This window comes from Callospermophilus lateralis, unplaced genomic scaffold (genome assembly GCF_048772815.1).
Source record: "Callospermophilus lateralis isolate mCalLat2 unplaced genomic scaffold, mCalLat2.hap1 Scaffold_79, whole genome shotgun sequence".
Lineage (NCBI taxonomy): Eukaryota > Metazoa > Chordata > Mammalia > Rodentia > Sciuridae > Callospermophilus > Callospermophilus lateralis.
In genome coordinates this window covers 7,726,309-7,752,657 of record NW_027515935.1, presented here as the reverse complement: position 1 = coordinate 7,752,657, position 26,349 = coordinate 7,726,309, and the positions used below count along the sequence as shown (strand labels likewise).

General features: G+C 39.9%; 1 protein-coding gene across 1 annotated transcript in view; it reads left to right on the top strand.

Annotated features, from left to right (window-relative positions):
* Positions 1-6,175: 6,175 nt before the first annotated feature.
* Positions 6,176-26,349, top strand: part of LOC143640948 (AF4/FMR2 family member 3-like) — a 180,764-nt gene continuing 160,590 nt past the window's right edge. The window contains 3 exon segments of the mRNA XM_077108451.1: positions 6,176-6,208; positions 9,103-9,183; positions 18,790-18,826. Coding sequence (XP_076964566.1) covers positions 6,176-6,208; positions 9,103-9,183; positions 18,790-18,826 — 151 coding nt within the window.

Here is a 26,349-nt window from a genome sequence, read left to right as displayed (position 1 = left end):
CCTTCACGAGAGGCCAGGGTGAGAAGGAATGGAGAGGAGGGTGAGCGCAGAGCAACGTGACAGGAAATTCTGGGAGAGGACAGGAAGTCCACTGTCTGGCTGGGGAGAAGAGTGTACTGAAAAGCAACAGGTAGAATCTCTGGGGACATTCCTTGATGGCACCGTGGGACAGAGCGTCTTGAACAATTGGACCAGGACCATGGAAACTAGAAAACACTAGAAGATGTTGTTTAAATGTTTTCTAGTTTAATCTCTTTGCAAACTGAATATACTTTGCAGCTCTTCACAGATGCACATTTTGAGCTCTTGAAGATTAGGCTGCAGTCTAAAAATCGATTTCTGTTCCTTGCCTCCTTTAATAAGAGTCCATGATGCTCTGTGGTGGAATGCCCTGGGCCTCTACCATGTATCCTAAAATAGGACGATGCAGTAACACCAGAACTCATGGGCAGCTCCAGGGTGGGAAGACGGGGGTGTGCAGTGAACATGTGGAAGTCTACTCTGCCTCAGAGCCTGGATCCTTGGGAAGATGGTCTTCTTGCCCTACATTAGACACGAAAATGGAAACTGGCCAACGTGCCCCATGGCCTTCTGACAGTTGGCGTATAAAGACAGAGAAACAATCAGTGAAATACAGTAGACTGTTACCTTATCATTTAACCATTAATTCCTTCATTTTTGAAAGAAAAGTGGGTATATTTACTATAAAGAGACTTGACATTAAAGGTCTATCCAAAGTGACCCTGCATTATGATCCTTGAGTAACTAGACATGTGTCTAGGGAGTTGGGACTGGTGAGACTGACTTAAGACAGATAGGTTGGTTCTTAATTCCATCTGTTGAAGTATCTAAAAGATTTAGGAACCTAGACTCAAACGTGAGGGCCTCCATGCTGGGAAAATAAAGTGTGACCTTAATCTTGAAGGACAAGATCAAAAAGGAAGAAAGGTCGATGGATTAAAAAAATAGCAGGGGAGTTTATAAGCTACAGGCAGTTTTCTAGACTTTTGAGTAAGTGGCTTAAGACATTATCTCTCTCTTCCTTCTTACATGTGGTCCAGGAAGTTTAAGGATGCCCCACGGGTGGTATGCTCATTCTGCATTTCTGTGGTTTTCTTTCCATGGTTCACAGTCTGAAAGTATTAAATGGAAAAATTCAGAAATAAGCAATTCATAAGTTATATATTGCATGCCATCTGAGCAGCATAATTGAATCTTACTCCATCCTATCAGCACCTGGATCACCTTTTTGTCCAATGTATCCATGCTGTATACACTACTTTCCCATTAAGTCGCTTGGTAACCCTCTCAGTTATAATATTGACTTTCAAAGTTTCCTAATGCTTGTTCAGATAACCCTGATTTTACTTTAAAATTTCCAGTAGTGATGTTGGCAATTTGGATAAGCCAAAGAAAAGCTGTAAAATGCTTTCTTTAAATGAAAAGGGGAAAGTTTATCATGGGTATGTATATATGGGAAAAACAGAGTGTATGTATGGTTCCATATCATCCATGGTTTCAGGGTCTTGGGATGTGTCCCCTGTGGATAAGGGGGATGACTGTAAATAGAAGCAAAGCAGTGATGAAGGGAGGCTGGTGGCAATGAGGTCAGGGAACAGAGGCAGTGGATACAGGGGGGAGGGGTCACTCCTTGCAATGAAACGGCATTCTTTCTCTACGAACAAAATCATTTGAAGCAAGCTAAGGTATATTAAATAAGAATGATAAAGTCTACCTTTGCTTATATTTTAAATCATCACCAAAAATAACATACAAATGAAGTACATTTTATCAGCTCTTATTATCCCAGTGACTTTTACTACTTTGTCAGTGATGTGTTCCCATGAAAAACTCAAGGACCAATATAAAATACAAATCATCCCTAAGAATCATAACTCTTTAAATAATTTTCTTCTCTAGTAATATATAGTTTGTATTAATAATTACAGCTAAATTACAGATTGCATTTGCATGATCTTATTCTGTTATTAAAAAAAATAAATAAAAACCACTGTCCCATATATTCTGTCATTTTAGACTCCCAACAACTGAGAAACTAGATTTCTAACTTTGGAGACAAGAATTCTGAAACTCGGCTTGACATTAATTGATGCTGTCTTTTATGCATGCTTCAAAACTATGCTATTTTCTTTATATGTATCATCTCACTTTGTCTTCACAACTGAACCATGGGCCGCTAGCATCCACATTTCCTCTCATTGCAAGATACCATAAGCTAAGATCTGATTGATTTTAAAGCCCAAAGCTTGAAATCACTGCAATTTACTGAGCATATAACTTACTTAAGCTCCATGAGGCAGTAAGTGACAGAAAAAGGAAATGGGCATATCCATTTGCTATTAATTTTTCCATGCAACCCCTAATGGGAAATTTTAATATAATGGATAAACAATCCTATAAAGCCACTGCATATTATAAATTTTATTTTGCAAGTATATTATGTAATGTATTTCAAACTTGCATTATATTACAAATACATTAAAATAGTCCATACAAATAATTCTTATGTTTTTTTAAAAATTCCTAGAGACCTAAATGTTTTAAGGAAATTTATGGCCTTTACTACTCATTCATGTATTTAGAAAGAGTCATTAAATGCAAAAATGACAATTAAAGCAATATTAACAAATAAGTTTGCATTGAAATGTGGATGTTCAGGTCCATTCAACAAGTTCACAGCGTAAGATGGTCCAGCCAACACGATAGTAAGCAGACACTATCCCTCTTGAAGAGATTTACAGGCCCTTCTTTAGGTGATTATGTTCAGTATTTCTGAATGCTCTTGAAAGAGATTATTAGGATTCCTGTTGGGGAGTTATATTTAGTAAAACTGAATGCTCTTGAAAGAGATTATTAGGTCTCCCCAGTATGAGTTTGATTCATCACGGATGGAAGATCCTCAGAGGAGGGGAAGTGATGGGGTGCAGACGAGGTGTGTACTTACAAAACTGAGGCTCAAAATGGAACATAGGAGTTATCGCCCGAGGAGAAGTCGTTGCTCTAGAGAATCCTAACAGAGGAACTGTCATATCAAATTGGAATAAAAAGGGATTTAGCAAAGTCCTCGAGGCACAGATGATGTCTGAGATGGGCCTTAAGGGGTGGTGAGAAGTCTGGAAGCAGCTGGCGGGAGGGCACCCAGCCCCGGAGGACAGCGGGCGCCACGCAGGGAAGGTGGCTTTTGTCATGGCTGAGTGTCCGTAGAGCAATGAAGTGGCATGAGGCTGAAAAGGAGGACTTTAACGTGGGTCCCGCATAGGACCGTGAGACCTCTGGGAGCAGAAGCGATACAGTCCAACACAACCACTGGACGGGAGGAAGGAGACACAGGGTCACACCTCCACGGTGGCATTTATAAATGGCGCGAGCTTGGAAAAACAAGTTAATCTTTTTGCGTTTTAACTTCCTCGCTGCTGATATGGAAATACTAGTAATTATTGCTTTAAAGCCTGGGCATAAAGGAAACAGTGTGCCTGGGAGAACCCTGGAAAGCCTGACGCACAGCAGGAGAGGCATCTTGGCCGTCTTCATCGTCTCATCCTTATTGTTCAGTGTGTGATGCCGGCATTTGAAGACTTGGGAGCCTAAAGTTTTTAGGTTAGGTCTGCATGCTAGGAAAACTCTGTAGGTGGGGTGGTGTGGAGGGTGGACTGATAATAGAAGAAAGAACGAATCAGGAAGCCTAATGGGGTTAAAAATGATGGTGGTGTGGTTAGGAGGGTCGTTTGGATAAAAGAAGGAAGGAAAGGTAAGAGACGGTGCAGAAACACTCTTCATTTTGTCATTCATTCAAAAATATCCTGAGCACACACTGTCCCTGGCTCTATATTAGGTGCTGGGGCAGCCAAACAAATGTTGCAATCCCCAGTTCCTCACAGGTTAGGGGACAAGTACCCCTGATAAAGATCTGTATGGGGAAAAGGTGGCACAAAGGAAGGTTGAATCAAACCTTGGTTTGGCCATTGAAGGCTTCCTAGAAAAGGAGGAGTGGGACTGGAGATCTGAAAAATGATCCACCCCGTGGACTGACAGGCTGCTGACTGCTAAGTGCAGCAAGTTCAGGGAACCCGGGCTGAGGAGCAGAGTGAGGCGAGAACCAGGCCTCGACTAGAGCAAGGGAGGTCTCAGCTGCAGCCAATCATTTAACCTCTTAGGGACTTGGTTTCTTCACCTCTTATGTGAGGAAATAATAATAAGTCCTACCTTTAGGGTCGTTAAGGACTGATGTTAAGTAAATTGTGTAAAACATTTTCTATTCTAAGCACTTAATCAATATGAACTGTTACTCCTGGGGGAAGGAGTGACAAAGGGGAAGGAGTCTAGGGGGACTGCAAGGATTCAGACTGGAAGAGTTAATAGACATTCGTGCCATTAACCAGGACAATACAATATAAGAAGAGGAAATTTGGGGGGGTGGGGGTGGATTTAAAGCTGTAGAGTTTGAACCGATTGAAGAACAGCTGGGTTGAGGGGTTTAGTAGATCCCTGAACAGGCAGTGAAGCTGGGAATGCTTGAGCATCACACACACGCTAAATGATTTCTAAAGCCACAGAAGTATTCAAGATCACCAGGAAAAGGAAAGGGAGCAGGAAAGAGGCTGAACACAAAACATTCAAACAGTGAGGGAGAAGACAGCGCAGGAAAGAGGTGGGGTGGGGAGAAGCCCAGAGGAGGGGATGCGAGGAGACTGGACATCACAGGAGCTGGGACAGACGTTTCCAGAGCATTCAGGGATCTCAAGGACTTGGCAATCAGGAGGACCTCCCTCAGAGCCGGTTCCTTTGAAAAGTGGATGAGAAGGTCTTAATCATGTGAAGGTGGGCCGTGAATTCACGGGTATCCATTTCATTATTCTTAAACTTCATACACACAATGTTACAGACAAATTATGTGCATAATTTACAGCAAAACATTTGTACCTGATAAGTCAGGAAAGACAGGAAGGAAGGAAGGAGGGAGTGAAGGAAGGAGGAAAGAATCTACGCAGGTTTCAAAACAACAGAAAATGTTCTTTTGTTACCAGAGACCTAGGCCCAGGTAGAATTCCAGAGATCCCAACCAATCAGGTCCAGCCACCTACCGCAAAAAACAAAAGGAAAAAGTGATGGTGAAAAACCATATATATGTGTATGTATGTCAGAAAGTCAAAGGGACCAGCGTTTGCAGCCTGTTTCTGGGGGTGCTAATGTGAGCTTCCAGACTATATAGACCAAGGGGACCAGAAATATACAGAGGCAAGTGGTCTTGGTCCAGCTGGTCTGTAGATGACTAGCTCAGGATTGTTCAGCCAGGCCTTGTCTGGGACAAGAAAGTCACTGTCACCCGGGGGATAGTTTCACCTCATCACAAGATGCGTATCACTCAGACCTATTGTTTTAGAATCCAAAGTGACTAAGAACAAAGGAGACAGGTGCAAAATGGAAGCAGAGATCCGAAGTGCTTTATCTTGCTTTTTACCCATTGGACATTTACAGGGTCGAGTCAAGAGGTGATATTTTTAGAAAAAGGAGCCTCTGAGTCCTTGGTACACTTTGATAAAGTTGGCTATTAACATGAAATGGAGAAATAAAGGGTAGTTAGAGGAGGGATACAGGATCAGCAAGGGCTGAGGCCTCCGGTTGTCATTCACGGGGAAGAAGCCTGCGGAGAAGAAAGGTTGAAGTTAGAAGAAAATCTGTGGGATGTCAGGGGAACCAGATCTCAGGACAGAGGAACAGACAAGATGGAGGCCACGGGTGGGGATCACCTGGAACTGCCTGGGGGTGGCGAATGAATACCATGAATGCCAACAGATCTGTCCTTGGGGAATACTGAAACTTCTGAATACCCGTTTTGTTCTATTTTGTTTTGTTTCTTTTTCAATCGTATAAGAGGCAAGGGCACCTGTAGTGAGAGAACAAGAATCAAAGTGAGGCTCAAGGAGGATCACAGAACGTAGGAATATTGTCTAGGAACTTGGAAGAAAGGACAGATGGTGAGCAAATACAAGGATTACCCTAGCCACACAGAGAGCCTCCTTGGGAAGTCAATGTCACAAATCCATGTGACCACCACAGTGCACAGCAGCCTTCCCGAGCAGAGGAGCCAGATAGGGCTTGATCCCAAGCTGGAGACCTGGGGGAATGTGGACTAGGCCTACGAGTGGTTCCCACCATGCCGGAGGGTCTTGGAAAAGCCAGCAAAGAGGTCAGTTAGGTGGTCAGTATTGGACATGGGACTTCAGGAGCAATTCAGTGCCAGATTCCTGGATGATCTAGATAAATAGGGATTGGAGAGGCCATCAAATGAGCAAGCCCAGGTTAGACTGGGAAGAACCCAGATTCTGGTTTTTGAAGACAAAAGTCCAAAGGTCAGGGCTGTACAAAATTGAAGTGGAGTGGAGATAGAAGAACAGTTTGAGAAGGTGGCATGAAATGCTTGGGGGTTTCTACAAGTTTGCGCTTAAAAGTCAATAGGTAAGTCTTTTGAAGGTCGTGAGTACAGGAAGGGGTGCAGGAGGGTACCCTTAGGCTGGTTTAAAGGCTGGGATGAGCAGGGAGAGAGATGAAGGTCATCTTTAATGAATAAAGAAGCTCATGGTCAGAGTCTCAAAGGAGAAGGGGTATTTGCAAGAGGACAGCAAGCTAAACAAAAGTGGCATCTCCCTCCTGTGGCATTTGTTTATGAGGATGGATGGATGGATGGATGGATGGATGGATGGATGGATGGATGGGAGAGAGGAGAAGAAGGAAGAAATGGAAAGATTGCAATCATAATTAGGGCTATAGACTTAAGTATTAATTATGAACATAACCAAGGATGATATCCTAACTTTCAAACTCAGTAGATGGTGCCTTAGTTGAGCACCTCATGTATGCAAGGCACAAGCACTGTGCCTGCTCACAGTTAATCTTAAGTGAATGTTTCTGCAGGGGCAGAGCTGGTGGTCAGAGATGGATTAAGATACAAAGACTAGGAGGACATCATTTCTACCATCATGGATTGCAGCTTAGTGTACTCTTAAAGCTGGTCTGCTATTTCCCTTTTATATAAAGAGTGTATTAAACAAATTTCAACATGAAAGTGTAAGTAATTGTAAGAAGGCCTAGGAAGTGTCCTTTTGAAAGTACTACTATTTTTTGTGAGCTTTCTATTCCACTTATTCTTGAGTAGCTATAGAACACAATAAAAGAGCAGTTCGTCTTTTTGTGATTTTTAATAGCAGTCAAACATAAAATGACTAGATGTGAGGCATGTTGATACACAGATGGAATCAAAAAATAATTTGTGCAAAGTTAACATGGACATACTTGGGTTGTATCTGCAAGGCTACTGTTTAATCGTGAGTAATTACTTAGTGTTTATCAATTCTGGCCCCAGAGGATCACACAGTCTAAATTGTGTCAGCCAAAGAATGATTGCAAAGGAAGCTACGGAGTGGCTGGCTGTGAGTGGGATGGCCTCGGGGACACATCAGACAGTCCACAGAGAGGAAAGGAAAAATCAGTCCAAGTGTAATTTGTATATCAACATTTGTAATTGATGACTAATCTCCTCTACAAAAGATTCGAGGCCACTTGGAGCAAACACATATATATCCTAAGCAACAATTTCAGTAAAAGACAAGAAACAGAAACATCATTGAAGAGGAGAGATGGCACCCGGAGAGAGCCACATTGCAGGAAAGACAGGTTAGGGGAGTAAAGAAAGCCCGTTTTTTTCTTTATATCTTTCTTAATGGGGTAGCAGCAATCCTGGTGAAATCTGACCTCCTCCTCTACAAGGGCTGGCCACTCCCTGAGGATGACTAGCTCCTTGATTCCATGGACAAAGTCTGATTCTACTCTGGGTACAAACATGGGCACCCTGCAAAATCCCGCCAAGGGGACACGAGGCACTGGCAGATACTTGGAGAGCAGGAGACGGGAAGAGAGGGGGACAAAAAGTGTCACTGGATCCTCCTTTGCTTTCCAGGGAAAACCTAGGTGACCAGGACCAGAGAAAGGACACCTGCAAAGCTCATGTGTTTAGCCCCCCTGCTGGCTGTAGCCGGTGCCATGACCAGGAAGAGAGGGCGTAGGGTCTGTAGATCCTCCCAGAGCAGCTTGGAACTCGCTCACCTTCCCTCCGCTCTCTGTGTGGTTCTGCCCTCCTGAGCTTCTGGGGAGAGGGGCTTCCCCGAGAAAGAAGGCACAGGACTGTCCTTTTATGTCCCAAGTGAATCCTTTCCCACACCCCACCCACCTACCAAAGGAAGGTGAGGACATCATGTCCTCCGCTCAGGAGATGGCAGGTTTTACTCTCCTTCTAAAGGAATCCCCTGCAGCTTCTCTGATTGCTTAGCTTGGTCCCTGTTTGCAAGTCCCACATCGATTCCTGGCCGTCCCAAGTCAGTTGAGTCCTGTGATCAGTTATTGATGGCAACTGTCTTCCAGGAGATGAAGGAGAATACTGGAAATGAATAAGGCAACCCCTCCCTCCCTCGCTCGGAGCTAGTGACAGGGGAGCACAAAAGGCACATTGCAGATACTGCACCTAAGACCAAACGGCGCGCTCGATGCTGGCTGATAGAGAGTGACACCATTCCCTACTGCACACATGGGATTTGTTGTTTTCACTTCTCCACGGATGACCTAGTCATAGACACCAAAGTGACATGCGGAACTTATTGGGAGCTTTGTCTCTAATAATTATTCCCCTACTAAAGACCCCTAAAGTTAAAACTGATGTGTGCTTTCCTTTGGAAACTCCCTGTGAATTGTGTGGATTCGGGTCCAAGTCTGTACAGCATCTCCCATAGAACTGGGTTGTCCCTTTACCTGGGGGCTCACACCAAGAGAAAATAGGATGGGGCTTTTCTTTTTTAGGCATGGAGGGAGCCTGGGGATAGATATGGAACCAAGAATGGGTCAGATTAGGAAAGCAGATCCTCATGTGGGTTTTACATCCTTTTTATTAAAAATAATAATAATAAACCCCCTCGATCCTTTATTCACACCTGTCGTTTTCCTGCCTGATGAGGCTGGCTTGCGGAGCCTCTGTACGTGCTGCTGGCTGTGAACACTCTCCCCTTCAATGCTCTTTGTCTTTATCCCCTTTAGGAGATGACCTGGCTTCCACCCCTGTCTGCTGTTCAAGCACCCGGCAAAGTGGAACCAAGCAAATTTCCATTTCCAAATAAGGTGAGCTCTTGCATCACTCGGGAATACGCTGTGCTCATGCAGACATTCGAAGTGGACCGTTGGTTGACCCTTTGTGGGCTTCTCCCATGTAAATATTCCTGCAGGAAGCATGTTAATCTCATCTTGAGCAATCTCCAGGAACATATTTGTGGGCTAGGATTGTGGCTCAGTGGCAGAGCACTTGCCTAGCATGTGTGAGACCCTGGGTTCCATCCTCAACACCACATAAAAATAAATAAATAAAAGTCATTACTATCCATCTACTGCTAAAAATATTTTTTTTTAAAAAAAAGAACTTATTTATTCTTCAAAGGGGAGAATTGAGCTTGCTGCCTCAATTGCCTATACTTTTGTATCCTTCAAACTGTGATTGTTATAACTGTCAACATGATCTAAGAACATTTGTGATGTTGAAATGCATCTTATATTTTATGCATTCAATGTGATTATATATCCTGGGTTTTTTTTCTTCAAAATCTGTTATTCAATTGATTTTATCTTAAAATGAATACCTTAGAATTAGAGGCATGTGGTATTTAGTTTTTCTTGGGTATCTTTTTTAAAGTTTGAAATATTCTCGAGGAGCTACAAAATGTTTTCTAGTTGAGCACATGCCTGTAATCCCAAAGGCTCAGGAGGCTGAGGCAGGAGGATCATAGGTTCAAAGCCAGACTCAGCAACTTATCAAGGCCCTAAGCAACTTAGTGAAACCCTGTCTCTAAATAAAAATAAAAGGGCTAGGAATGTAGCTCAGTTGGTTAGGACCTTTGGGTTCAATTCTTGGTACAAAAAAAAAAAACAACCCAAAATTACTATATTTTTTAAGGAATAGTATACAAAAAAAAAAATCAGTCACAAAATATATTTATATTTAAGTTATACATTAGTCTAATAGGATTTCTTTGATTTTTTTCTAATCATGTAACTGACATATAATTATATGTTTATTATTAAGATCAAATTATACAAGTGGAAAGAGCAAAATATGAAAATCCCAGAGAACCCAGTTAGATTCTAATTTCAAATCCCAGGAATTACTCTCAAGAATTTAGTGTGCGGGCTGGGATTGTGGCTCAGTGGTAGAGCACTTGCCTACCATGTATGAGGCACTGGGTTGGATTCTCAGCACCACATACAAATAAATAAATAAGATTAAAAAAATTTCATCAATAACCACATAAAAATAAAGTTTAAGTTGTTGTCCCTGTGCATTTTAGGCACCTATATTAATATATATATATATATATATATAGAAAAAAATATATATATATAAATATATATATATAAATATATATATATATATATTTTTTTTTAAACCCTTACATTGTAGAGTAATAAAAACATTTTTATTCAAGGATTGATTTTTTACAAATAGCCACAATACATAAATATCACTGCTAAATATCAAGATCACAACCTTCTAGAATGAATTGCTGAAATAATTGTTCATTGCTTCTATCACAATGGTGAATTCCAGTCTAAGTTGGTTTTATTACCCTTAGCAAAGTGCACTTGGAGCTCTTTCCAAGTGAACCTACAGAGATTTCTTTATCCTTCTAAACAGCAGCAAAAAGTCCGGCATGGTAGCACATCTCTATAGTTCCAAGTACTCAGGAGGCTGAGGCAGGAGGATCACAAATTCCAGCCAGCCTTGGCAACTTAGTGAGACCCTGTCTCAAAATAAAAGTTCCTTCATTCTTCCCTATTCCCCACCCCACGATGGATCGGCATCCACTTATCTGAGAAAACATTCAGGTTTTGGTTTTGGGGGACTGGCTTATTTCACTTAGCATGATATTCTCCAGTTCCAAACTTTGGTTTCTGTAGAGGGGAGCCAGGGAGGGGTGGGGTTGTGGGTATGGGAAGGAGGGTAGAAAGAGACAGACATTATTACCCTATATTCATGTGTGGTTACACTAGTGGTGTGACACTGAGCCAGGCACAGCAGACGAATGAGAAGTTGTGCTCCATTTGTGTGCTATAGGTCAAAGTGCATTCTACTGTAAAATTAATTAATTGATTAATTAATTTATTTTTTAATAAGATAAAATATAAAAAGGACTGGGGATGTCGCTCTGTGGTAAAGTGCCCCTGGATTCAAAAAAAGAAAAGAATTCTAATCCACAGCAAAATATTGTGTAATATGGGTTTGCCATGTTTTCTTAGATCGAGCTCCTTTTGGTAGACTTTGAGATTGTCTGTGGTTTGTTAATTACACACTCTGGTACCACAGACACTTTATAAATGCCTCTTTGTCTGCTGCTATCGACTGTCCCCAGTAAGGACACCTAGCCTGGGAATTCGAAGGGCGCCGGAGCCCACAGAAAACCATTTACACTTGGCTGTGTTTCAAGAGTCCATTTTATGTATCTTAGCCAATGATTAATATTATCTGGGTTTTTATCATTGTGTCTGCATGATGGATGAAAAATTGATATCTCATTGTTTTAATTTGCATTTCCCCAATTACTTCTAAGCTTGAGTAGTGACTGTTTTTCCTTTGCAAATAGCCCATTCATATCCACTGCCACTTCATAAAAATGATTTGTAGGAACTCCTTATATCTTATTCACTTGTCTATTATATAGAATGTCACCTATTTTTGTAACCTTATTTATGTGCCTTTTATCCTAGAAAAGTGTTTAATTTTTATGTCAGAGAAAAATGATGTTCCCTTTTCCAACATTCTAACAATGTTCTCTATTTTTATTCTCATTCTTTGGTGGTATGTTCTTAGACCTAAATACATTGAGGATGGTGTGACTTAGGATTCTAGTTTTAGGTTTTTTAAGATTAGTCAATTATTATAACACTATCAACATACAGAAAGCACACTTTTCTCCCACTTCTTTGAAATACCCGCTATGTCTAAAGTTGAATTTCTAGTAAATATGTGGATTTGCTTCAGGATTCACTATTCTGTTTTTCCAACCTATTTATCTCATTCTTTCCCAATACCTTATTGTTTAAGTCAGAGGTGGACAGCTGGACGTGGGTGGCCCACGGCTGGAGTCTCAGCTACTGTAGAAGCTGAGACAGGGGAATTGGTTGAGCCCACAAGTTTGATACCAGCCTGAGCTACACAGTGAGGCCCCATCTCAACAGGAAACAGAATATGACAAGACCCTTTCAGTGAAGAATCAGGTAGCAAACAGTGCAGGCTTAGCAGACAACAGCTAATGAATGAATGGGGCATCTCATTGGTGGAGTGTAAACTGGATGTACCTGAAGTTCCCAGACTCCTAGCCCTTTGAACACAGGCAAATTTTGGATAATTTCTGCAGTGGGGATTTCTAATGGCATCCTGCCACACCTAAAATGAAATGAAGAAACCTTACAATCTTTGCATGTAACCTGAACAAAATAATGGCTGACCCTCAACACAATCAAGTAAATTGATTTGTCATTTAGATATACCCATGGTATAAGTTTTGATATAATTGAGCACATACCAAAACAGACTTTGCTGTGACTTTCTCAAAATTCCTTTTGTTTTCTTTCCTGTAAATACTAAAGTAATAACAACTCCTGAGGTAAAATTGAGATTTTAAATCACTAATGCAAAGATTTCATTTTTATAGCTTTATTGAGATACAGTTGACAAATAAAAATGGTATGTATTTGAGGCAAATAACTTAATGTTTTGGTATTTATATATGTTGGGAAATAATCATCATAAGCTAATTAGCATATCTGTCATCTCAAATAGTTATACTTTTTTTTCCTTGGTGATCCTAGCAAATGTCCTCTTAGTGAATTTCAAGAACACAATGTAGTATCACTAGCTATAGTTACAGTTTTGATATAACATACTGCATATCATTCATGTGTGTGTGTGTGTCGTTTGTGTATGTGACAGAGATAGATAGATAGATAGATAACTTGAGGCCTTATGCTAAGTGAAATAAGTCAGACACAGACAGATATTGCATGATCTCACTTATATGTAGCATCCAAAATAATCAAACTCATAGAAGCAGAGTGAATGGTGGTGGCCAGGAATGAGGGCACAGGTAGTAAGAAATGTTGGTCAAGCTGGGCATGGTGGCTCAGGCCTGTAATCCCAACGGCTCAGGAGGCTGAGGCAGGAGGATCTCGAGTTCAAAAGCGAGACACTAAGCAACTCAGGGAGACCCTGTTTCTAAATAAAATACAAAATAGGGCTGGGTATGTGGCTCAGTGGTCAGATGCTCCTGAGTTCAATCCCTAGTACAAAAAAAAAAAAAAGAAATGTTGGTCAAAGAGTGTGAAGTTTCAGCTATGCAACACAAATACTTCCTAGAGAGCTAACAAACAGAAACCTGAGTATAAGTAAAACTTTCAATTTTAAAAACAGAAAGTAAGTTGGAAGTTTCTTATTTTTCATTCATTATTATCCATCCTATGGGATAAAACACAGAATTCTGGATGTCAGTGGAAAGTGTGCCCTATTTAGGATGTCCATTAGACATCTTCCGGGGTGCCAGGATTTGCTTGGAGATGATATTTTACCTCTAGGTCTTTTGGCCTTGCCCAAGAAGAAAGAATAAGTGATTTCACAAAGCATCAGAACATGGCATGATTTTAATAGTGCCATTTTTCAGAAGACTTGCCGTACGCACTGATCCTTTACCTTGTACAAATGGAAGAAGGCTGCGTGAGCTTCCTACTTCTGCTGTAACAAGTGACCACCCGCTTAGTGACTTAAGTCAACACATACTTTCAGAAATATGAATTGTGGTTCATTGAGGTAAACTCAGGGCGTAGGGGCAGCAGGCTGAAGGCTCTAGGGAAGAATTCCTTTGCTGGCCTATTTAGCTTCTAGAGGCTTCCATACTCAGGTCCGTGTCACTCAGACCTCTGCTTCCCTGCTCTTGTCCTCTCTGACCCTCTTTCTCTCTTCCTCCTTTTCCTTATAAGGGCCTTGATATTGTATTTGGTTTACCTGAATAATCTCCTATTTCAGAACATCCGCAAAGTACCTTTTTCCATATCAGGTACAGATTGCAGGCTCCTGGAATGGGGGACAGACATCTTTGGGGGTTCTTATTCTGGCTATGCCAAAGAGTGTTTTTGTCTTTCCCAGAGAGTGGACCTTTAGTTGGTGGGGATGGGGGTTGCTGGGAATGGAACTCGCAGAGGGTAGGCACACACCCTACCAGTAAGCTACATTCCCAGCCCTCGGATGCACGTCCTGTAACCTTTTATCTCAACAAAGGAGCATTCTGGCAGCTGGACATTGAAACTGATTAATTAGACTATTAACGTTTGAGATTATCACCCTAACGAATGTGTTGAGCTGGAGTTGCTTATGGAATTTGAGTTGCTTTCTCCAAAATGACTAATAAACAATGAAATTAAGACCTTATTAAGATTAAGGGAACCATTTGATCTCACAAGGAAAAGTCGATTTCACTAGGCATTCTGAGTTACCAGTACCACTAAATTAATTAGCTAAATACTTCCGAGAATTCCCTCACTCTGTCTGAGTATTGAAGGACATAATATATAGCAAAGTCAATTGATAATGAACTTGGTTATTTTTTTTTCCTACTCTCTGAGGACTTGATTTGGAATCACAATTCCCTGGACAAACACTATGAGGCATTTCTGCCTCATTCTTCAAATCTCAAACATAATTGAATTTGGTAAAGCAAAGAACACCCTTCTCCTTTAAATTGGCTGCCATTATCAGGTATTTCAACCAAGAGAAAAGAAAATGAATTTGCTTGCCCTTTCCCCCTTTCGTGGTGCATCAATCTCATAAGTTTTGAAATGCAAATAAAGAACTCAAAAGTGTAGAATGTTTTCCATTCTCCAGAATGGGTATGTCCAAACCCAGGGGCATTTCACAGGCGGTGGATGCTGAATCTGGTGGGTTAGGCCTGGTCTGAAAATATTCTTGCTGATAGTTTTTTTAAAGTTTGTTCAGAGGAGTTCTAGCATCACCATAGAAACAAGAATCCTACCATCCTACCGCCTTTCTCTTTATACACTCCAGGGAGAATGAGCACCTGGAAGTAGGAAGGAAAGTGTTTGGAGATGGAAAGTTTATTATACAAATTCCTCCTTGGGTTGCTACTCTTGCTTCAAAAGCAACCACAAGGGGCTGAGGCTGGGGCTCAGTGGTACAGCACTCATCTTGCATATGTGTGAGACCCTGGGTTCGATCCTCAGAACCACATAAATAAAATAAAAAGGTATTGTGTCCACCAACAACTAAAAAAAAATTTTTTTAAAAACCCACAAACCCAGTGTAGTGGCACACACCTGCAATCCCAGCAACTCAGGAGGCTGAAGCAAGAGGATTGCAAGTTCAAAGTTAGCCTCAGCAACTCAGGCCCTGAGCAACATAGCAAGACCCTGTCTCAAAATTTAAAATAAATAAATAAATAAATAAAAATAAAAAAGGTCGGGGATGTGGCTCAATGGTGAAGTACTGCAATTAGTTGGCAGCAATTTTCTTTCAGGGTAGTACATAAGATAATGCAGCCTCATATAGTTTGACAGGCTACATTGAATGGAATGTGGGATCTGTTATGGTGTTTCATTGAAGAGCTTTCTTGGAAACAGTGTGCCTGGTTATTTCTGCCTTCAGCAAAATGATCTGTATGAATTTTACTTCTCAACTAAATGCCACCCTTAAAGGAGTTTTAATATTCTCAGATGCCAAAGAAGAGTCTGGGTGTTGGAACTTGCAGATTTAAAGGTGGAGAAGAGTAGATTCCCATTGTAGATGTTCTTCTAAGTCATAGAGAGTGAGCTTATAGGAAGTGGTTATACTGAAGCAGGTTGTCTGGAAGCATATCTTTGGTTCTCTGCCAAAGAGTCTGTCAACAGTCATCATCTGAGGCCTGAGTTTTAGGATGCTTCAAGAAATAAAAAATTCTGTTTCTTATTAGTGTGAGCAAGGTCATAGGAAAATTTCTGCTATTCTTTCTTTCATTTTTTTTTCTTTCTTTCTTTCTTTTTTTTTTTTTTTTAAAGAATGAGCTTTAACACAGGCACCATCTCAATTGCTGTTCCTGCTCATTGGTGACAAGTGAGTCTTCCCCGTCTAGGACAGGATGGCTCCAAAGGGCCAAAATCTACAGACAGGACAGAGGAGTTAACTCACTGGGACTCAAAGTATTTTTAACATGAAAACTAAAAGTAATTTCTGTTCAGATATAAACTGTAAGTTAACTAGAAAGGAAGGAAACTCGCTGGTGCCCTTGGGGGACTTGCCTATGGGTCTCTTCTTCATAACAGCACCTCTGCACACTGGGCCAAAGTAGTTTTTGCAGATTCCATGTTGGCCATCACTTCAGTGACACTATTTCATCTCCATGTCACTCTTTCCAAAACAGAATCTCAAAGAGTGAAAGTTTAACTTTGTTCTTTCCCATCAGCTGAACAGCTCATTACTACCAACTCTGAACGAGGTTTACTAGGCATCCGCTCATGACTCAGGCTGCCTAATAGAGTGGGAATCCCATCCCTTCCCAATTTTCTCCTCCAAATCCTCACCCACCAGACTGGCTCATTTGTACTATTTCAGTGGAATTCCTTTTTAAAACAGACATTATTCGTTAGAATTGAATATGCCACAAGTGCCATTAAATGATACCTCTGCCCTTTAAAAACTGTATTCATAGAGCAAAATTCTGGTAAAATATGTTAAGCCATATACTGGAAAGTAATTCCTTTTCACTGGATTTTCATTCCACATGCCAGAATTATAAAGGAGTTTTGTTGGATTTTATGCACTGCTACTTATTTTTTTTTTATATTCCTACCACCTCAATTCATTTTATAACTCCCCCTTATATTTCACATCAAATAAGGATCTTTCAAGGAAAGAGGATGTGAATTTTCAAGACAAAATTCACATATCACTTTAATATAAATAAAATCAGGTTTAATCCCATTTATCTGAGTAGTAACTAGACTTCAAATACTGCATAGTACTGGATTTACATCAGAGTAGATAAGTGGATATCTGTAATAATCTTTTCACCCACTGCTGGGAGATGGACAACAGCCTGTCAGCAATGTTCCTGACAGGAGAGCGGCCAACCTCATCTGCAGAGATGCTGACAGTACAGGTGCCTTCAAAAGGAAGTGGCTGAGACTCAAAGTCAATAATATAATAGACCAGTGACTAAATATAGAACTAAACCCAAAGACCCTATAAAAGAAAACAGAGGGTTAAATCTGTGCGGCTTGGATTCAGCTGGGAATTCTTAGCTGAGCAATGAAAGAAAAACTGGATAAATTAAACTTCATCAAAATTTAAAACTTGTGCATCAAAGAATATTATCAATACAGGGGAGAGGAAGCTGACAGAATGGGAGAAAAGATTGGCAAACCATGTATCTGTGAAGAGTGTAGTATCCAGAATATAAAGAACTCTTTAAACTCAACCTCAAAAAGGCAAAGAGCTGTGTTAAATCAAAGGCAAAGGACTCTACTGGGTATTTAATAGAAGAAGACTTACACACAGGCAATAAACACATGAAGAGATGCTCAATGTGGTTAATTTTTAGGTAAATACAAGTCAAAATCAAAATGAGGTGTTCCATTTCACACTCTCAAGAATGGCTAGGTTTTTTTGGTTTTTCTTTTTAATATTTATTTTTTAGTTGTAATTGGACACAATACCTTTATTTTATTTATTTTTATGTGGTGCTGAGGATCGAACCCAGGTCCTCGCACATGCTAGGTGAGCGCTCTACTGCTGAGCCAAAACCCCAGTAACTAGGTTTTTATTTTTTATTATTATAATGAAAAATAATAAATGTTGGTGAGGATTTAGAAAAATTAGAGCCCTTACATTTCCCTGGTAGGAATCCAAAAATGTTTCTGCCACTGTGGAGAATAGTTTGACAATTCCTCAAAAAGTTTCAGAGAGCTACCATGAGATGACCCCAAAATTCCTCTTGTACACACATAACCCAGAAGGACAGAAAACAGGGGTTAGAACAAGGGCCTGCACATGCGTGATCACAGCAGCAGTATTCCAAGTAGCCACAAATGACAATAGTCCACGTACCCACCAACAGGTGCGTGGATAAGCAAATATGTGTAAATATATTATTAATCCATAAAAAGAAATGAAAAAACTGATATATACTACCAGAAGAATGAACCTCCAAAACACTCTGCTAAGTGACTGAACCTAGGTCGTATGACTCTACTAATGAAATATCCAGAATAGACACAGATAAAAATTGTTCATTGCTGGGGCCGAGGAGAGGGGAAATAGGGAGATCTTGCTTGATGGGCATGAGATTTTATTTTAGAATGATGGAAATACTTTGCAGCTAGATAGATGCCATGCTTGTACAATGTTGGGGATGTACTACATTCCAATGAATTGTTTGTTCATTTCAAAATGATTTTATGTTCTGTCACCTTTCCCTCAATAGGCAAAACATAAGGTCAGTGCTACAGAATAAAGGTGATTGTGATCTACATTCCCAGAGCTGCTTGCCAAGCACATTTATGCAAATAGGCCTTGTTATAGTCTCTGCTAAAGTTAGGAGCAATGACTCAGTTCTGAATGACCAGTCATCTGTCTCCTTTTCAACTAGTGTTTGGAAAAATCAAAGTAAGAAAATTAATTGATATTTCTTTTTCTTTCAGGACTCTCAGCTTGTATCCTCCGGACATAATAATCCAAGTAAGAAAGGCTTCTCTTCATAACTTTATATCTCACAGGGAAAAGATGGGTTGGAGGGTGGAGAGGATGAGCTTGTAATAGACTGTTGGTTTAAAAGAGAGTCATTAGGAAACATGTTCAAGTAGGAAACAGTCATTGGCTCAAGTACGGGTTGCCTTAATGAATGACCTTGAGTGACCTTGAGTGCTCACACTCAGTAGAAGGAAGACCAAACCATAAAATGCTGAATATCAGAGTGATCATAGGAGATAGCATGCTTCATTAACAGTTAATTGGTCACTGGTACATATGGGGGGGGGGACTAAAAGGCAAATAGAGAGTTGACTAAATTAAAGAAAATAAACTGAAAAAAAAAAAAAAAACAACAATCCAAAGACTTCAAGGTAAAGACCTCAGAATCCATGAAGGAACGTCACCACTTGCCAGTTATGTATGCCATGTCCTCATTCAGAAATAGGCTGCGCTATTTAGGAAGGAGGTTACTCACTGAATTGGTGGCTAACAAAACATGTAGGCTTTGTCATCAAAGAAGGGAGCATCCTGTAAAGCACTGCTTTCATTCTCTTGTGGCACTACTAATTGGCATTACAGTTGTCTGGGGCATTAAAGATGCAGGAGCTACTGTGTTCCCGTCCTAAAAGCACCCTTGCAAAACCAGGGCTTTGTTAGTTTCTCCAGCTGCTAGTGAGCTGTGAGCGCCCAGTGATAGAGTTAGGTTTGAAGACAAAGACCACTCAGAGCTAGTAGATGCCTATTTATGTTTGTGGGCATTAAGCTAACGTGAAATCAAGAATATATGCTTTTTTAAAAAAAAATTTTTAATGTTTTTTAAAATGTCTAATTTCACATTATTTAGAATGATTTTACTATGAGATTTAAAACAAAATTAAACATTTTAAATGTGTTGGAAATTTCCAAGATTTTAATGCACAGGTAGAGGAAGGTCAGCAGAGGGGAACAACGTGCCCATAATGTGCAGGTTGGATCAGTTATCCCAACCTCGGTTGGGCTTTGCTTGGGGCACAGGTTCCAGTGAGACGTTTTTCTAAGATAAATTTCTCAATGCTTAACAAGCTTCTATTTTAAGATCCTAAAAACATTCCACAGAGTATTTAAATATTAATGTAGATGATGGGTGTCTGCACTTTCCAACGTCCAGGTGGCAGGTTGAGTTGAAGCGCTTCTCCCCTTCCCTTCGGAATCCCCACTGAAGAGCCATAGAGCTGTAAAGATGGACATCAATCCTCAACAGCACCGAGAACAGGGAAGATTGCCCTCTGCAAACCAGACATTTAGCCAATTGTCTTTAAAACAGAAAGTAAATAGGACCCTACTGAAAAATAACCCTGAGCAAGGAAAGTCATGACCCAAGAAAAGAAAAAAAAAAAAAAAGAGGAATAAGCCTTGGTGGTGAGGGACAGCTCTGGTGGCCCCAGGACAGGCTAGATTTCCTCTAAACCACAGTAGAATGGATGTGGGTGGCAGGTGCATGGGGACCCCTGAGCTATCTTTCCCCGCCTCAGTGATGCACCCCACCCTAGCTAATTCTCATACAGCACTTTCTGTCTCATTTCCTTGCAAAAGGCCCCAAAGAACAAAAAACAGTGATAATCTTAAAAAAAAAAAAAACAAGTGACTAGAATTCCTACTTGGGAACAATATATAAGAACACATTCTAAGACAATACCAGACCTTGAATATAGACATAGATAGTGGCAGAAGAGTCATTTCTTTTCTCAAGAGGGAAATCAACACAAGCTCATCATGCGCAAAGCAAGCTCGCCGTGCTTCTAAGTGAAGAACTGGGGGAGGCCCTGGGCTCCCAGCCTGGGCCTCTTTCCTCTTGCTTTCTAGGCAACAAAGCCTGTCCTCTTACACATTTGCCCTAAATCGTTCCTCCCTAGTGCAAGATGGTGTTAGAGAGACACTGTGGTCAGATGGGAAATTCACACCAGGTACCTTTGTTTTTACTCACCTGTTATTTGAACATGAAAAGATGGACTTGAGCTCCAGGTAGAAGGACTGACCCCAGAGGAAGTCTAGCCAACCCAAGGAGAAGAAAACAGTTCCAGCTATACTTACAGTCTTCAGAAAGACTTGAGATTGTTCATATTAAATAGAAAGAACAAAGAGACTGTTGTGGAAAAAGTCATTACTGGATAAATGAACCCTTGAGAATTCAAAATGTGACCAACAAAGATTTTTTTAAAAACAAAAATAAAAGGAAAGGGTAGCAGTAGCTCTAATCTGGGATCCAGAATATAAAGTTGAAAGCTCTTTTCTGAAACGCAGGTGGGAACTATGGAACGGGGCTAAGGTACCCAGAAGGTCAAAATCCATATAGTAGGGACAGTAGAAAAGGAAGGGGACAAAAGCATTAGAAATCAGTACCTTCCCCTGGGAAAGAGCAATTTGTGACCAAAAACACTTTGCGTAAGAGGACGTGAGAGAGACCGAAATTAGATTCCTCACTCAGACACTGGGATTTTTCAGACACTGAATGCAGATGTTAGGATTATCAAGCCTAGAATACAAAATAAGAGCCTTAGCTTAATTTCTAGAAATATAAGAGAAGATTAGAAATATGATAAACAGCAAGACTCGAAGAAGTTCCAGCAGCCCGCATTTCTAGAAATGAAAAAGTGATAATAGAAATTAAAATTTACACGGGCAGGTCAAACAGCACATCAGAGAGAGAGAATGACAGAATGGAAATGTAAATTTAAAAATATATATATCCTAAAATACAGCCTAGAGAGACAGCTATGGAAAACAGGACATGGAAGTTGAGCAACAGGAAGGATGAAGTGGTAAAATCTAATGTCTAACTGGGATTCCAGAAAGGGAGTGGGGGAAAGCAACAGGAATAAACTTTTTCAGAACTGAAAGACACTAGCCCACAATTTCATGAAATGCAGTGACTATTAAGCAGGATGACTAAAAAGAAATCCATGTGGACCCATTTTTGCAACACACATTAAAAAAGGGGGAGAAAACTTAAAATACCTTTTAGTGTTTTTTTTTTTTTAAAAAAAAAAGCAACAGTGAACTTATAACTTCACTCAATTGAGAGGAAATAATCACCAAACTAAATTCTGTACATTACAAACAACAACAAATAATAATATAGAATGATGTTTCTGGACAAACAAAAACAGGGAAAGTGTGTCACCAGTAGACCCTACAAAAAACAGGAATTCTAAAAGAGTTCGCTTCATTCTGAAGAAATGGGAGCTTCAGGGGTTCTACAGCACAGAAAGAACACATGGAGAAAATGTATACAATACTGTATACAACGACATCTTGTGAAATAATAAAAGTATGATTTACACAAGCACAATGGCATAGAATAGAGGAAAATTGGGAATTAAAATCTTTCTGAGTTCCTGCAATTATTTGGGGAGAAGAATAAAAATGTTAACTTTGGGCGGGGCATGGTGGTGCACACCTGTACTCCCATTGGCTCGGGAGGGTGAGACAGGAGGATCGTGAGTTCAAAGCCAGACTCAGCAAAAGCAAGGTGCTAAGCAACTCAGTGAGACTCTGATGCTAAATAAAATACAAGATAGGGCTGGGGGTGTGGCTCAGTGGTCCAATGCCCCTGAGTTCAATCTCCAGTACCCCCCACCAAAAAAAAAATGTTAACTTTGGACTTTGATAAATTCAGTGAGCACTTGTGATTTTTAATGTAACCATGAACTCAAAGGGTACTTCACCTACCAACAAAATACGAAAAACAACTTGAAAACTGAGATAAAAGTGGAATGTGAAAACGTTACCAGTTTATCTCAAAGAAATAAAGCCTAGAAAAAGATCAGAGTGTGTGGAAAGATATAGTGGCATGAATAAAATAAAACCAGTAATCTAAACAAATGGATTAGATGCTATGATTTAATGACAAATGTTGTTCAAATGAATTAAAAATAAAACTCCAGCCCTGCTGTTTATAATGACACATTGAAAATTGAAGATTCATAAAATTTAGGGGAAAAAAACAAAGAATGATTAGGAATGAAAACTGAGGTTTAGAAGCAAAGAAGTACTTCAGATATTAGTAAACATTTGCAATTAAAAGGTAACATAAACACCTAGTGTTAAAACTGGGGAAAGTAAGTAAATTTATAGCCTAAAATGCTTATACCAGAATACTTCATATGGAATAATTTGTTATCTACAGAAAGAGAAGGGAAATTAACGCCCACCCAACACCATGTGCAAAAACCAATCCAGGTATTTTTAAAAGACCAGCAAAACTATACACTTTCTGAAGAAAGTATAAAACATTCTTCTAGCCAGACGTGGTGGCACACGTTCATAATCCCACTGGCTCAAGAGGCTGAGGCAGGAGAATAGCAAGTTCAAAGTCAGGGGGGTAGTATGCCTCAGTGGTCGGGTGCTCCTAGGTTCAATACCCAGGACCAAAAAAAAAATATTTAAAAAGAACATTTTGCTGATTCATTTCTTAAATAAAACATGCCAAAAGAGTCAAAGGAAAAATATTGATAAATATAAATACATTGAAATTAAAAACTTATAGTTCATCCAAAGATATCAGAAAAAATAAAATAAAAAGCTAATACTAGGAACCCTGGGAATAGTCATTTTATTTTGTGTTTGTGATTTGTATTTATTATGATACAAATTTATTATTTGTATTGAAACAATAAAATGCTTCTATGAATAAAAAAAATACTAAAAAATGTTTTTTAAATAAATGACACAAAAGAACAGGTTCACAATATGTATCTCATTAAAACTCAGAGACAGCCAGACACCCTAATGAAATTTCATTTTATGTTATTGTTAGAAAAAAGTATTTGGCTATCACTAGTGTGTGTGTGTGTGGATGTGTCTTAATAGAACATATGTAGTGTGATTCCATGTATATTAGAAGTGATTCCAAGTGTAATAGAAGATTAAAGTTTAGAAACAGCAATAACCAGACACTACATACAGGGGTTTTGAAAGCTGTACAGAAAAGGTAGGGAATGATTGACACTAGAGTTCCAGTTGGCAGGGGCCGGGCCAGGATGCAGTTTTTGTGTTTGTTTGGTTTTTGGTTTTTTGGTTTTTGGCACCAGGGATTGAACCTAGGGTTGCTCTACCACTGAGCCCCATCCCCTGCCCTTTTTATTTTTTACTTTGAGACAGGGTCTCACTGAGCTGCTTAGTACCTCGCATTGCCTGAGGCCGGCTTTGAACTTGTGATCCTCCTGCCTCTGCTTCCCGAGCCACTGGGATTACAGGTGTGGGCCACCCTGCCTGGCTGGGTTACTTTTTTTTTTTTTTTGGTAGTTGGAATTAATATCTTTATTTATTTATTTATTTATTTTTAAATTAATTTTTATTGTTGGTTGTTCAAAACATTACATAGTTCTTGATATATCATATTTCACACTTTGATTCAAGTGGGATATGAGCTCCTATTTTTACCCCATATACAGATTGCAGAATCACATCAGTTGCACAACCATTGATTTACATATTGCCATTCTGGTGTCTGTTGTATTCTGCTGCCTTTCCTATCCTCTACTATCCCCCCTCCCCCCTCCCCTCCCCTCTTCTCTCTCTACCCCTTCTACTGTAATTCATTTCTCCCCCTTATATTTTTCCCCCTTTCCCCTCACTTCCTCTTGTATGTAATTTTGTATACCCCTGAGGGTCTCCTTCCATTTACATGCAATTTCCCTTCTCTCTCCCTTTCCCTCCCACCTCTCATCCCTGTTTAATGTTAATCTTCTTCTCATGCTCTTCGTCCCTACTCTGTTCTTAGTTACTCTCCTTATATCAAAGAAGACATTTGGCATTTGTTTTTAAGGGATTGGCTAGCTTCACTTAGCATAATCTTCTCTAATGCCATCCATTTCCCTCCAAATTCTATGATTTTGTCATTTTTAATGCAGAGTAATACTCCATTGTGTATAAATGCCACATTTTTTTTTATCCATTCGTCTATTGAAGGGCATCTAGGTTGGTTCCACAGTCTTGCTATTGTGGATTGTGCTGCTATGAACATGGATGTAGCAGTGTCCCTATAGTGTGCTCTTTTTAGGTCTTTAGGGAATAGACCGAGTAGGGGAATAGCTGGATCAAATGGTGGTTCCATTCCCAGCTTTCCCAGGAATCTCCATACTGCTTTACAAATTGGCCGCACCAATTTGCAGTCCCACCAGCAATGTACAAGAGTACCCTTTTCCCCACATCCTCACCAGCACTTGTTGTTGTTTGACTTCCTAATGGCTGCCAATCTTACTGGAGTGAGAAGGTATCTTAGGGAGGTTTTAATTTGCATTTCTCTGACTGCTAGAGATGGTGAGCATTTTTTCATGTACTTGTTGATTGATTGTATGTCCTCCTCTGAGAAATGTCTGTTCAGGTCCTTAGCCCATTTGTTGATTGGGTTATTTGGCTGGGTTACTTTTTGATGATGTTTTGTTTCCTGGACTAGAAGGTATAGTCACAGTTGACTCATTTGAATTTTTTTAAACTGTCTATATACATTTCAGGCACAGGTACATTTTCACACACAGTCTTATAGGACAGGCTTAGCCTTTACTTGAGACAGACCACAGTGGAGTGAGAGAAGGTAAGAATGAGGATCCATTGGACATGAAAACTGGATGTCCTTGCCTCCATTCCCCCCTCTGTGGCATTTCCTTCCACTTGTGCCACTTTGTCCCTTAGTAGCTACTGTTTATATTATGATACGGTAAATTTGGGTCATTGGTTTATAGTTTCTATCATCGACCTATAGGCAAGTCCAGAAACTAAATGATTAACTCAATTAATATTAATGAGGATGCCTCATTAATAATTACTGAACATAATATGAATATTTTAAACCTTTGCAATGGTAAAAGTAAAAGTGTCGATGTTTCAAGTTGAGAGAGAGAGAGAGAGAGAAAAGAAAGGAAACTTGAGAGGAAAGAATAAAGGAATGAGTTTTCTTACTTTGTGTCAAAGCAACAGAAAAGATGCTATCCTAAGTTGATGAATCAAGTCAATGAAGATTCAATGTATTTAAAGTTACAAATACATAATAGAGATGCTAAAAGTAACAATAGAATTAGTAAAATTTTAGGGGCAGGGGTAGTATATTAAATATCTCATGTTTTTCATATCAGAAATTATTAGGTACTGTATAAAGTTGTTGTATCTAGAAAAAAGATGTTAGTCTGTTACTTAGAGTAGAAGGGCTAATAGAATTGGAGACAAAATCAAGAGGAGTCATTACCTTTTCCCCACTATTCATATTTTTTTTTCCAACAAAAGCATGGATTACTTTTAATAGAATGATAAAGAAAAGCTGTACCTAGGCAGATCCTCCTCTGTGGTAGAACTTAGCATACTGCATGTCTATTTTTCGATTCCGTTTGCAGACCTCATCCCTGGTCCACATTGTATGACTGCTAATGGGCCACGTGCTGCCCCAGCAGAGCAGTCAATTTAAGTGATCAGAGGGCATGAATTACATATCACTTATCTTTAGGCTTACCAGGCAGAGTACCAGGTCCATACAACCT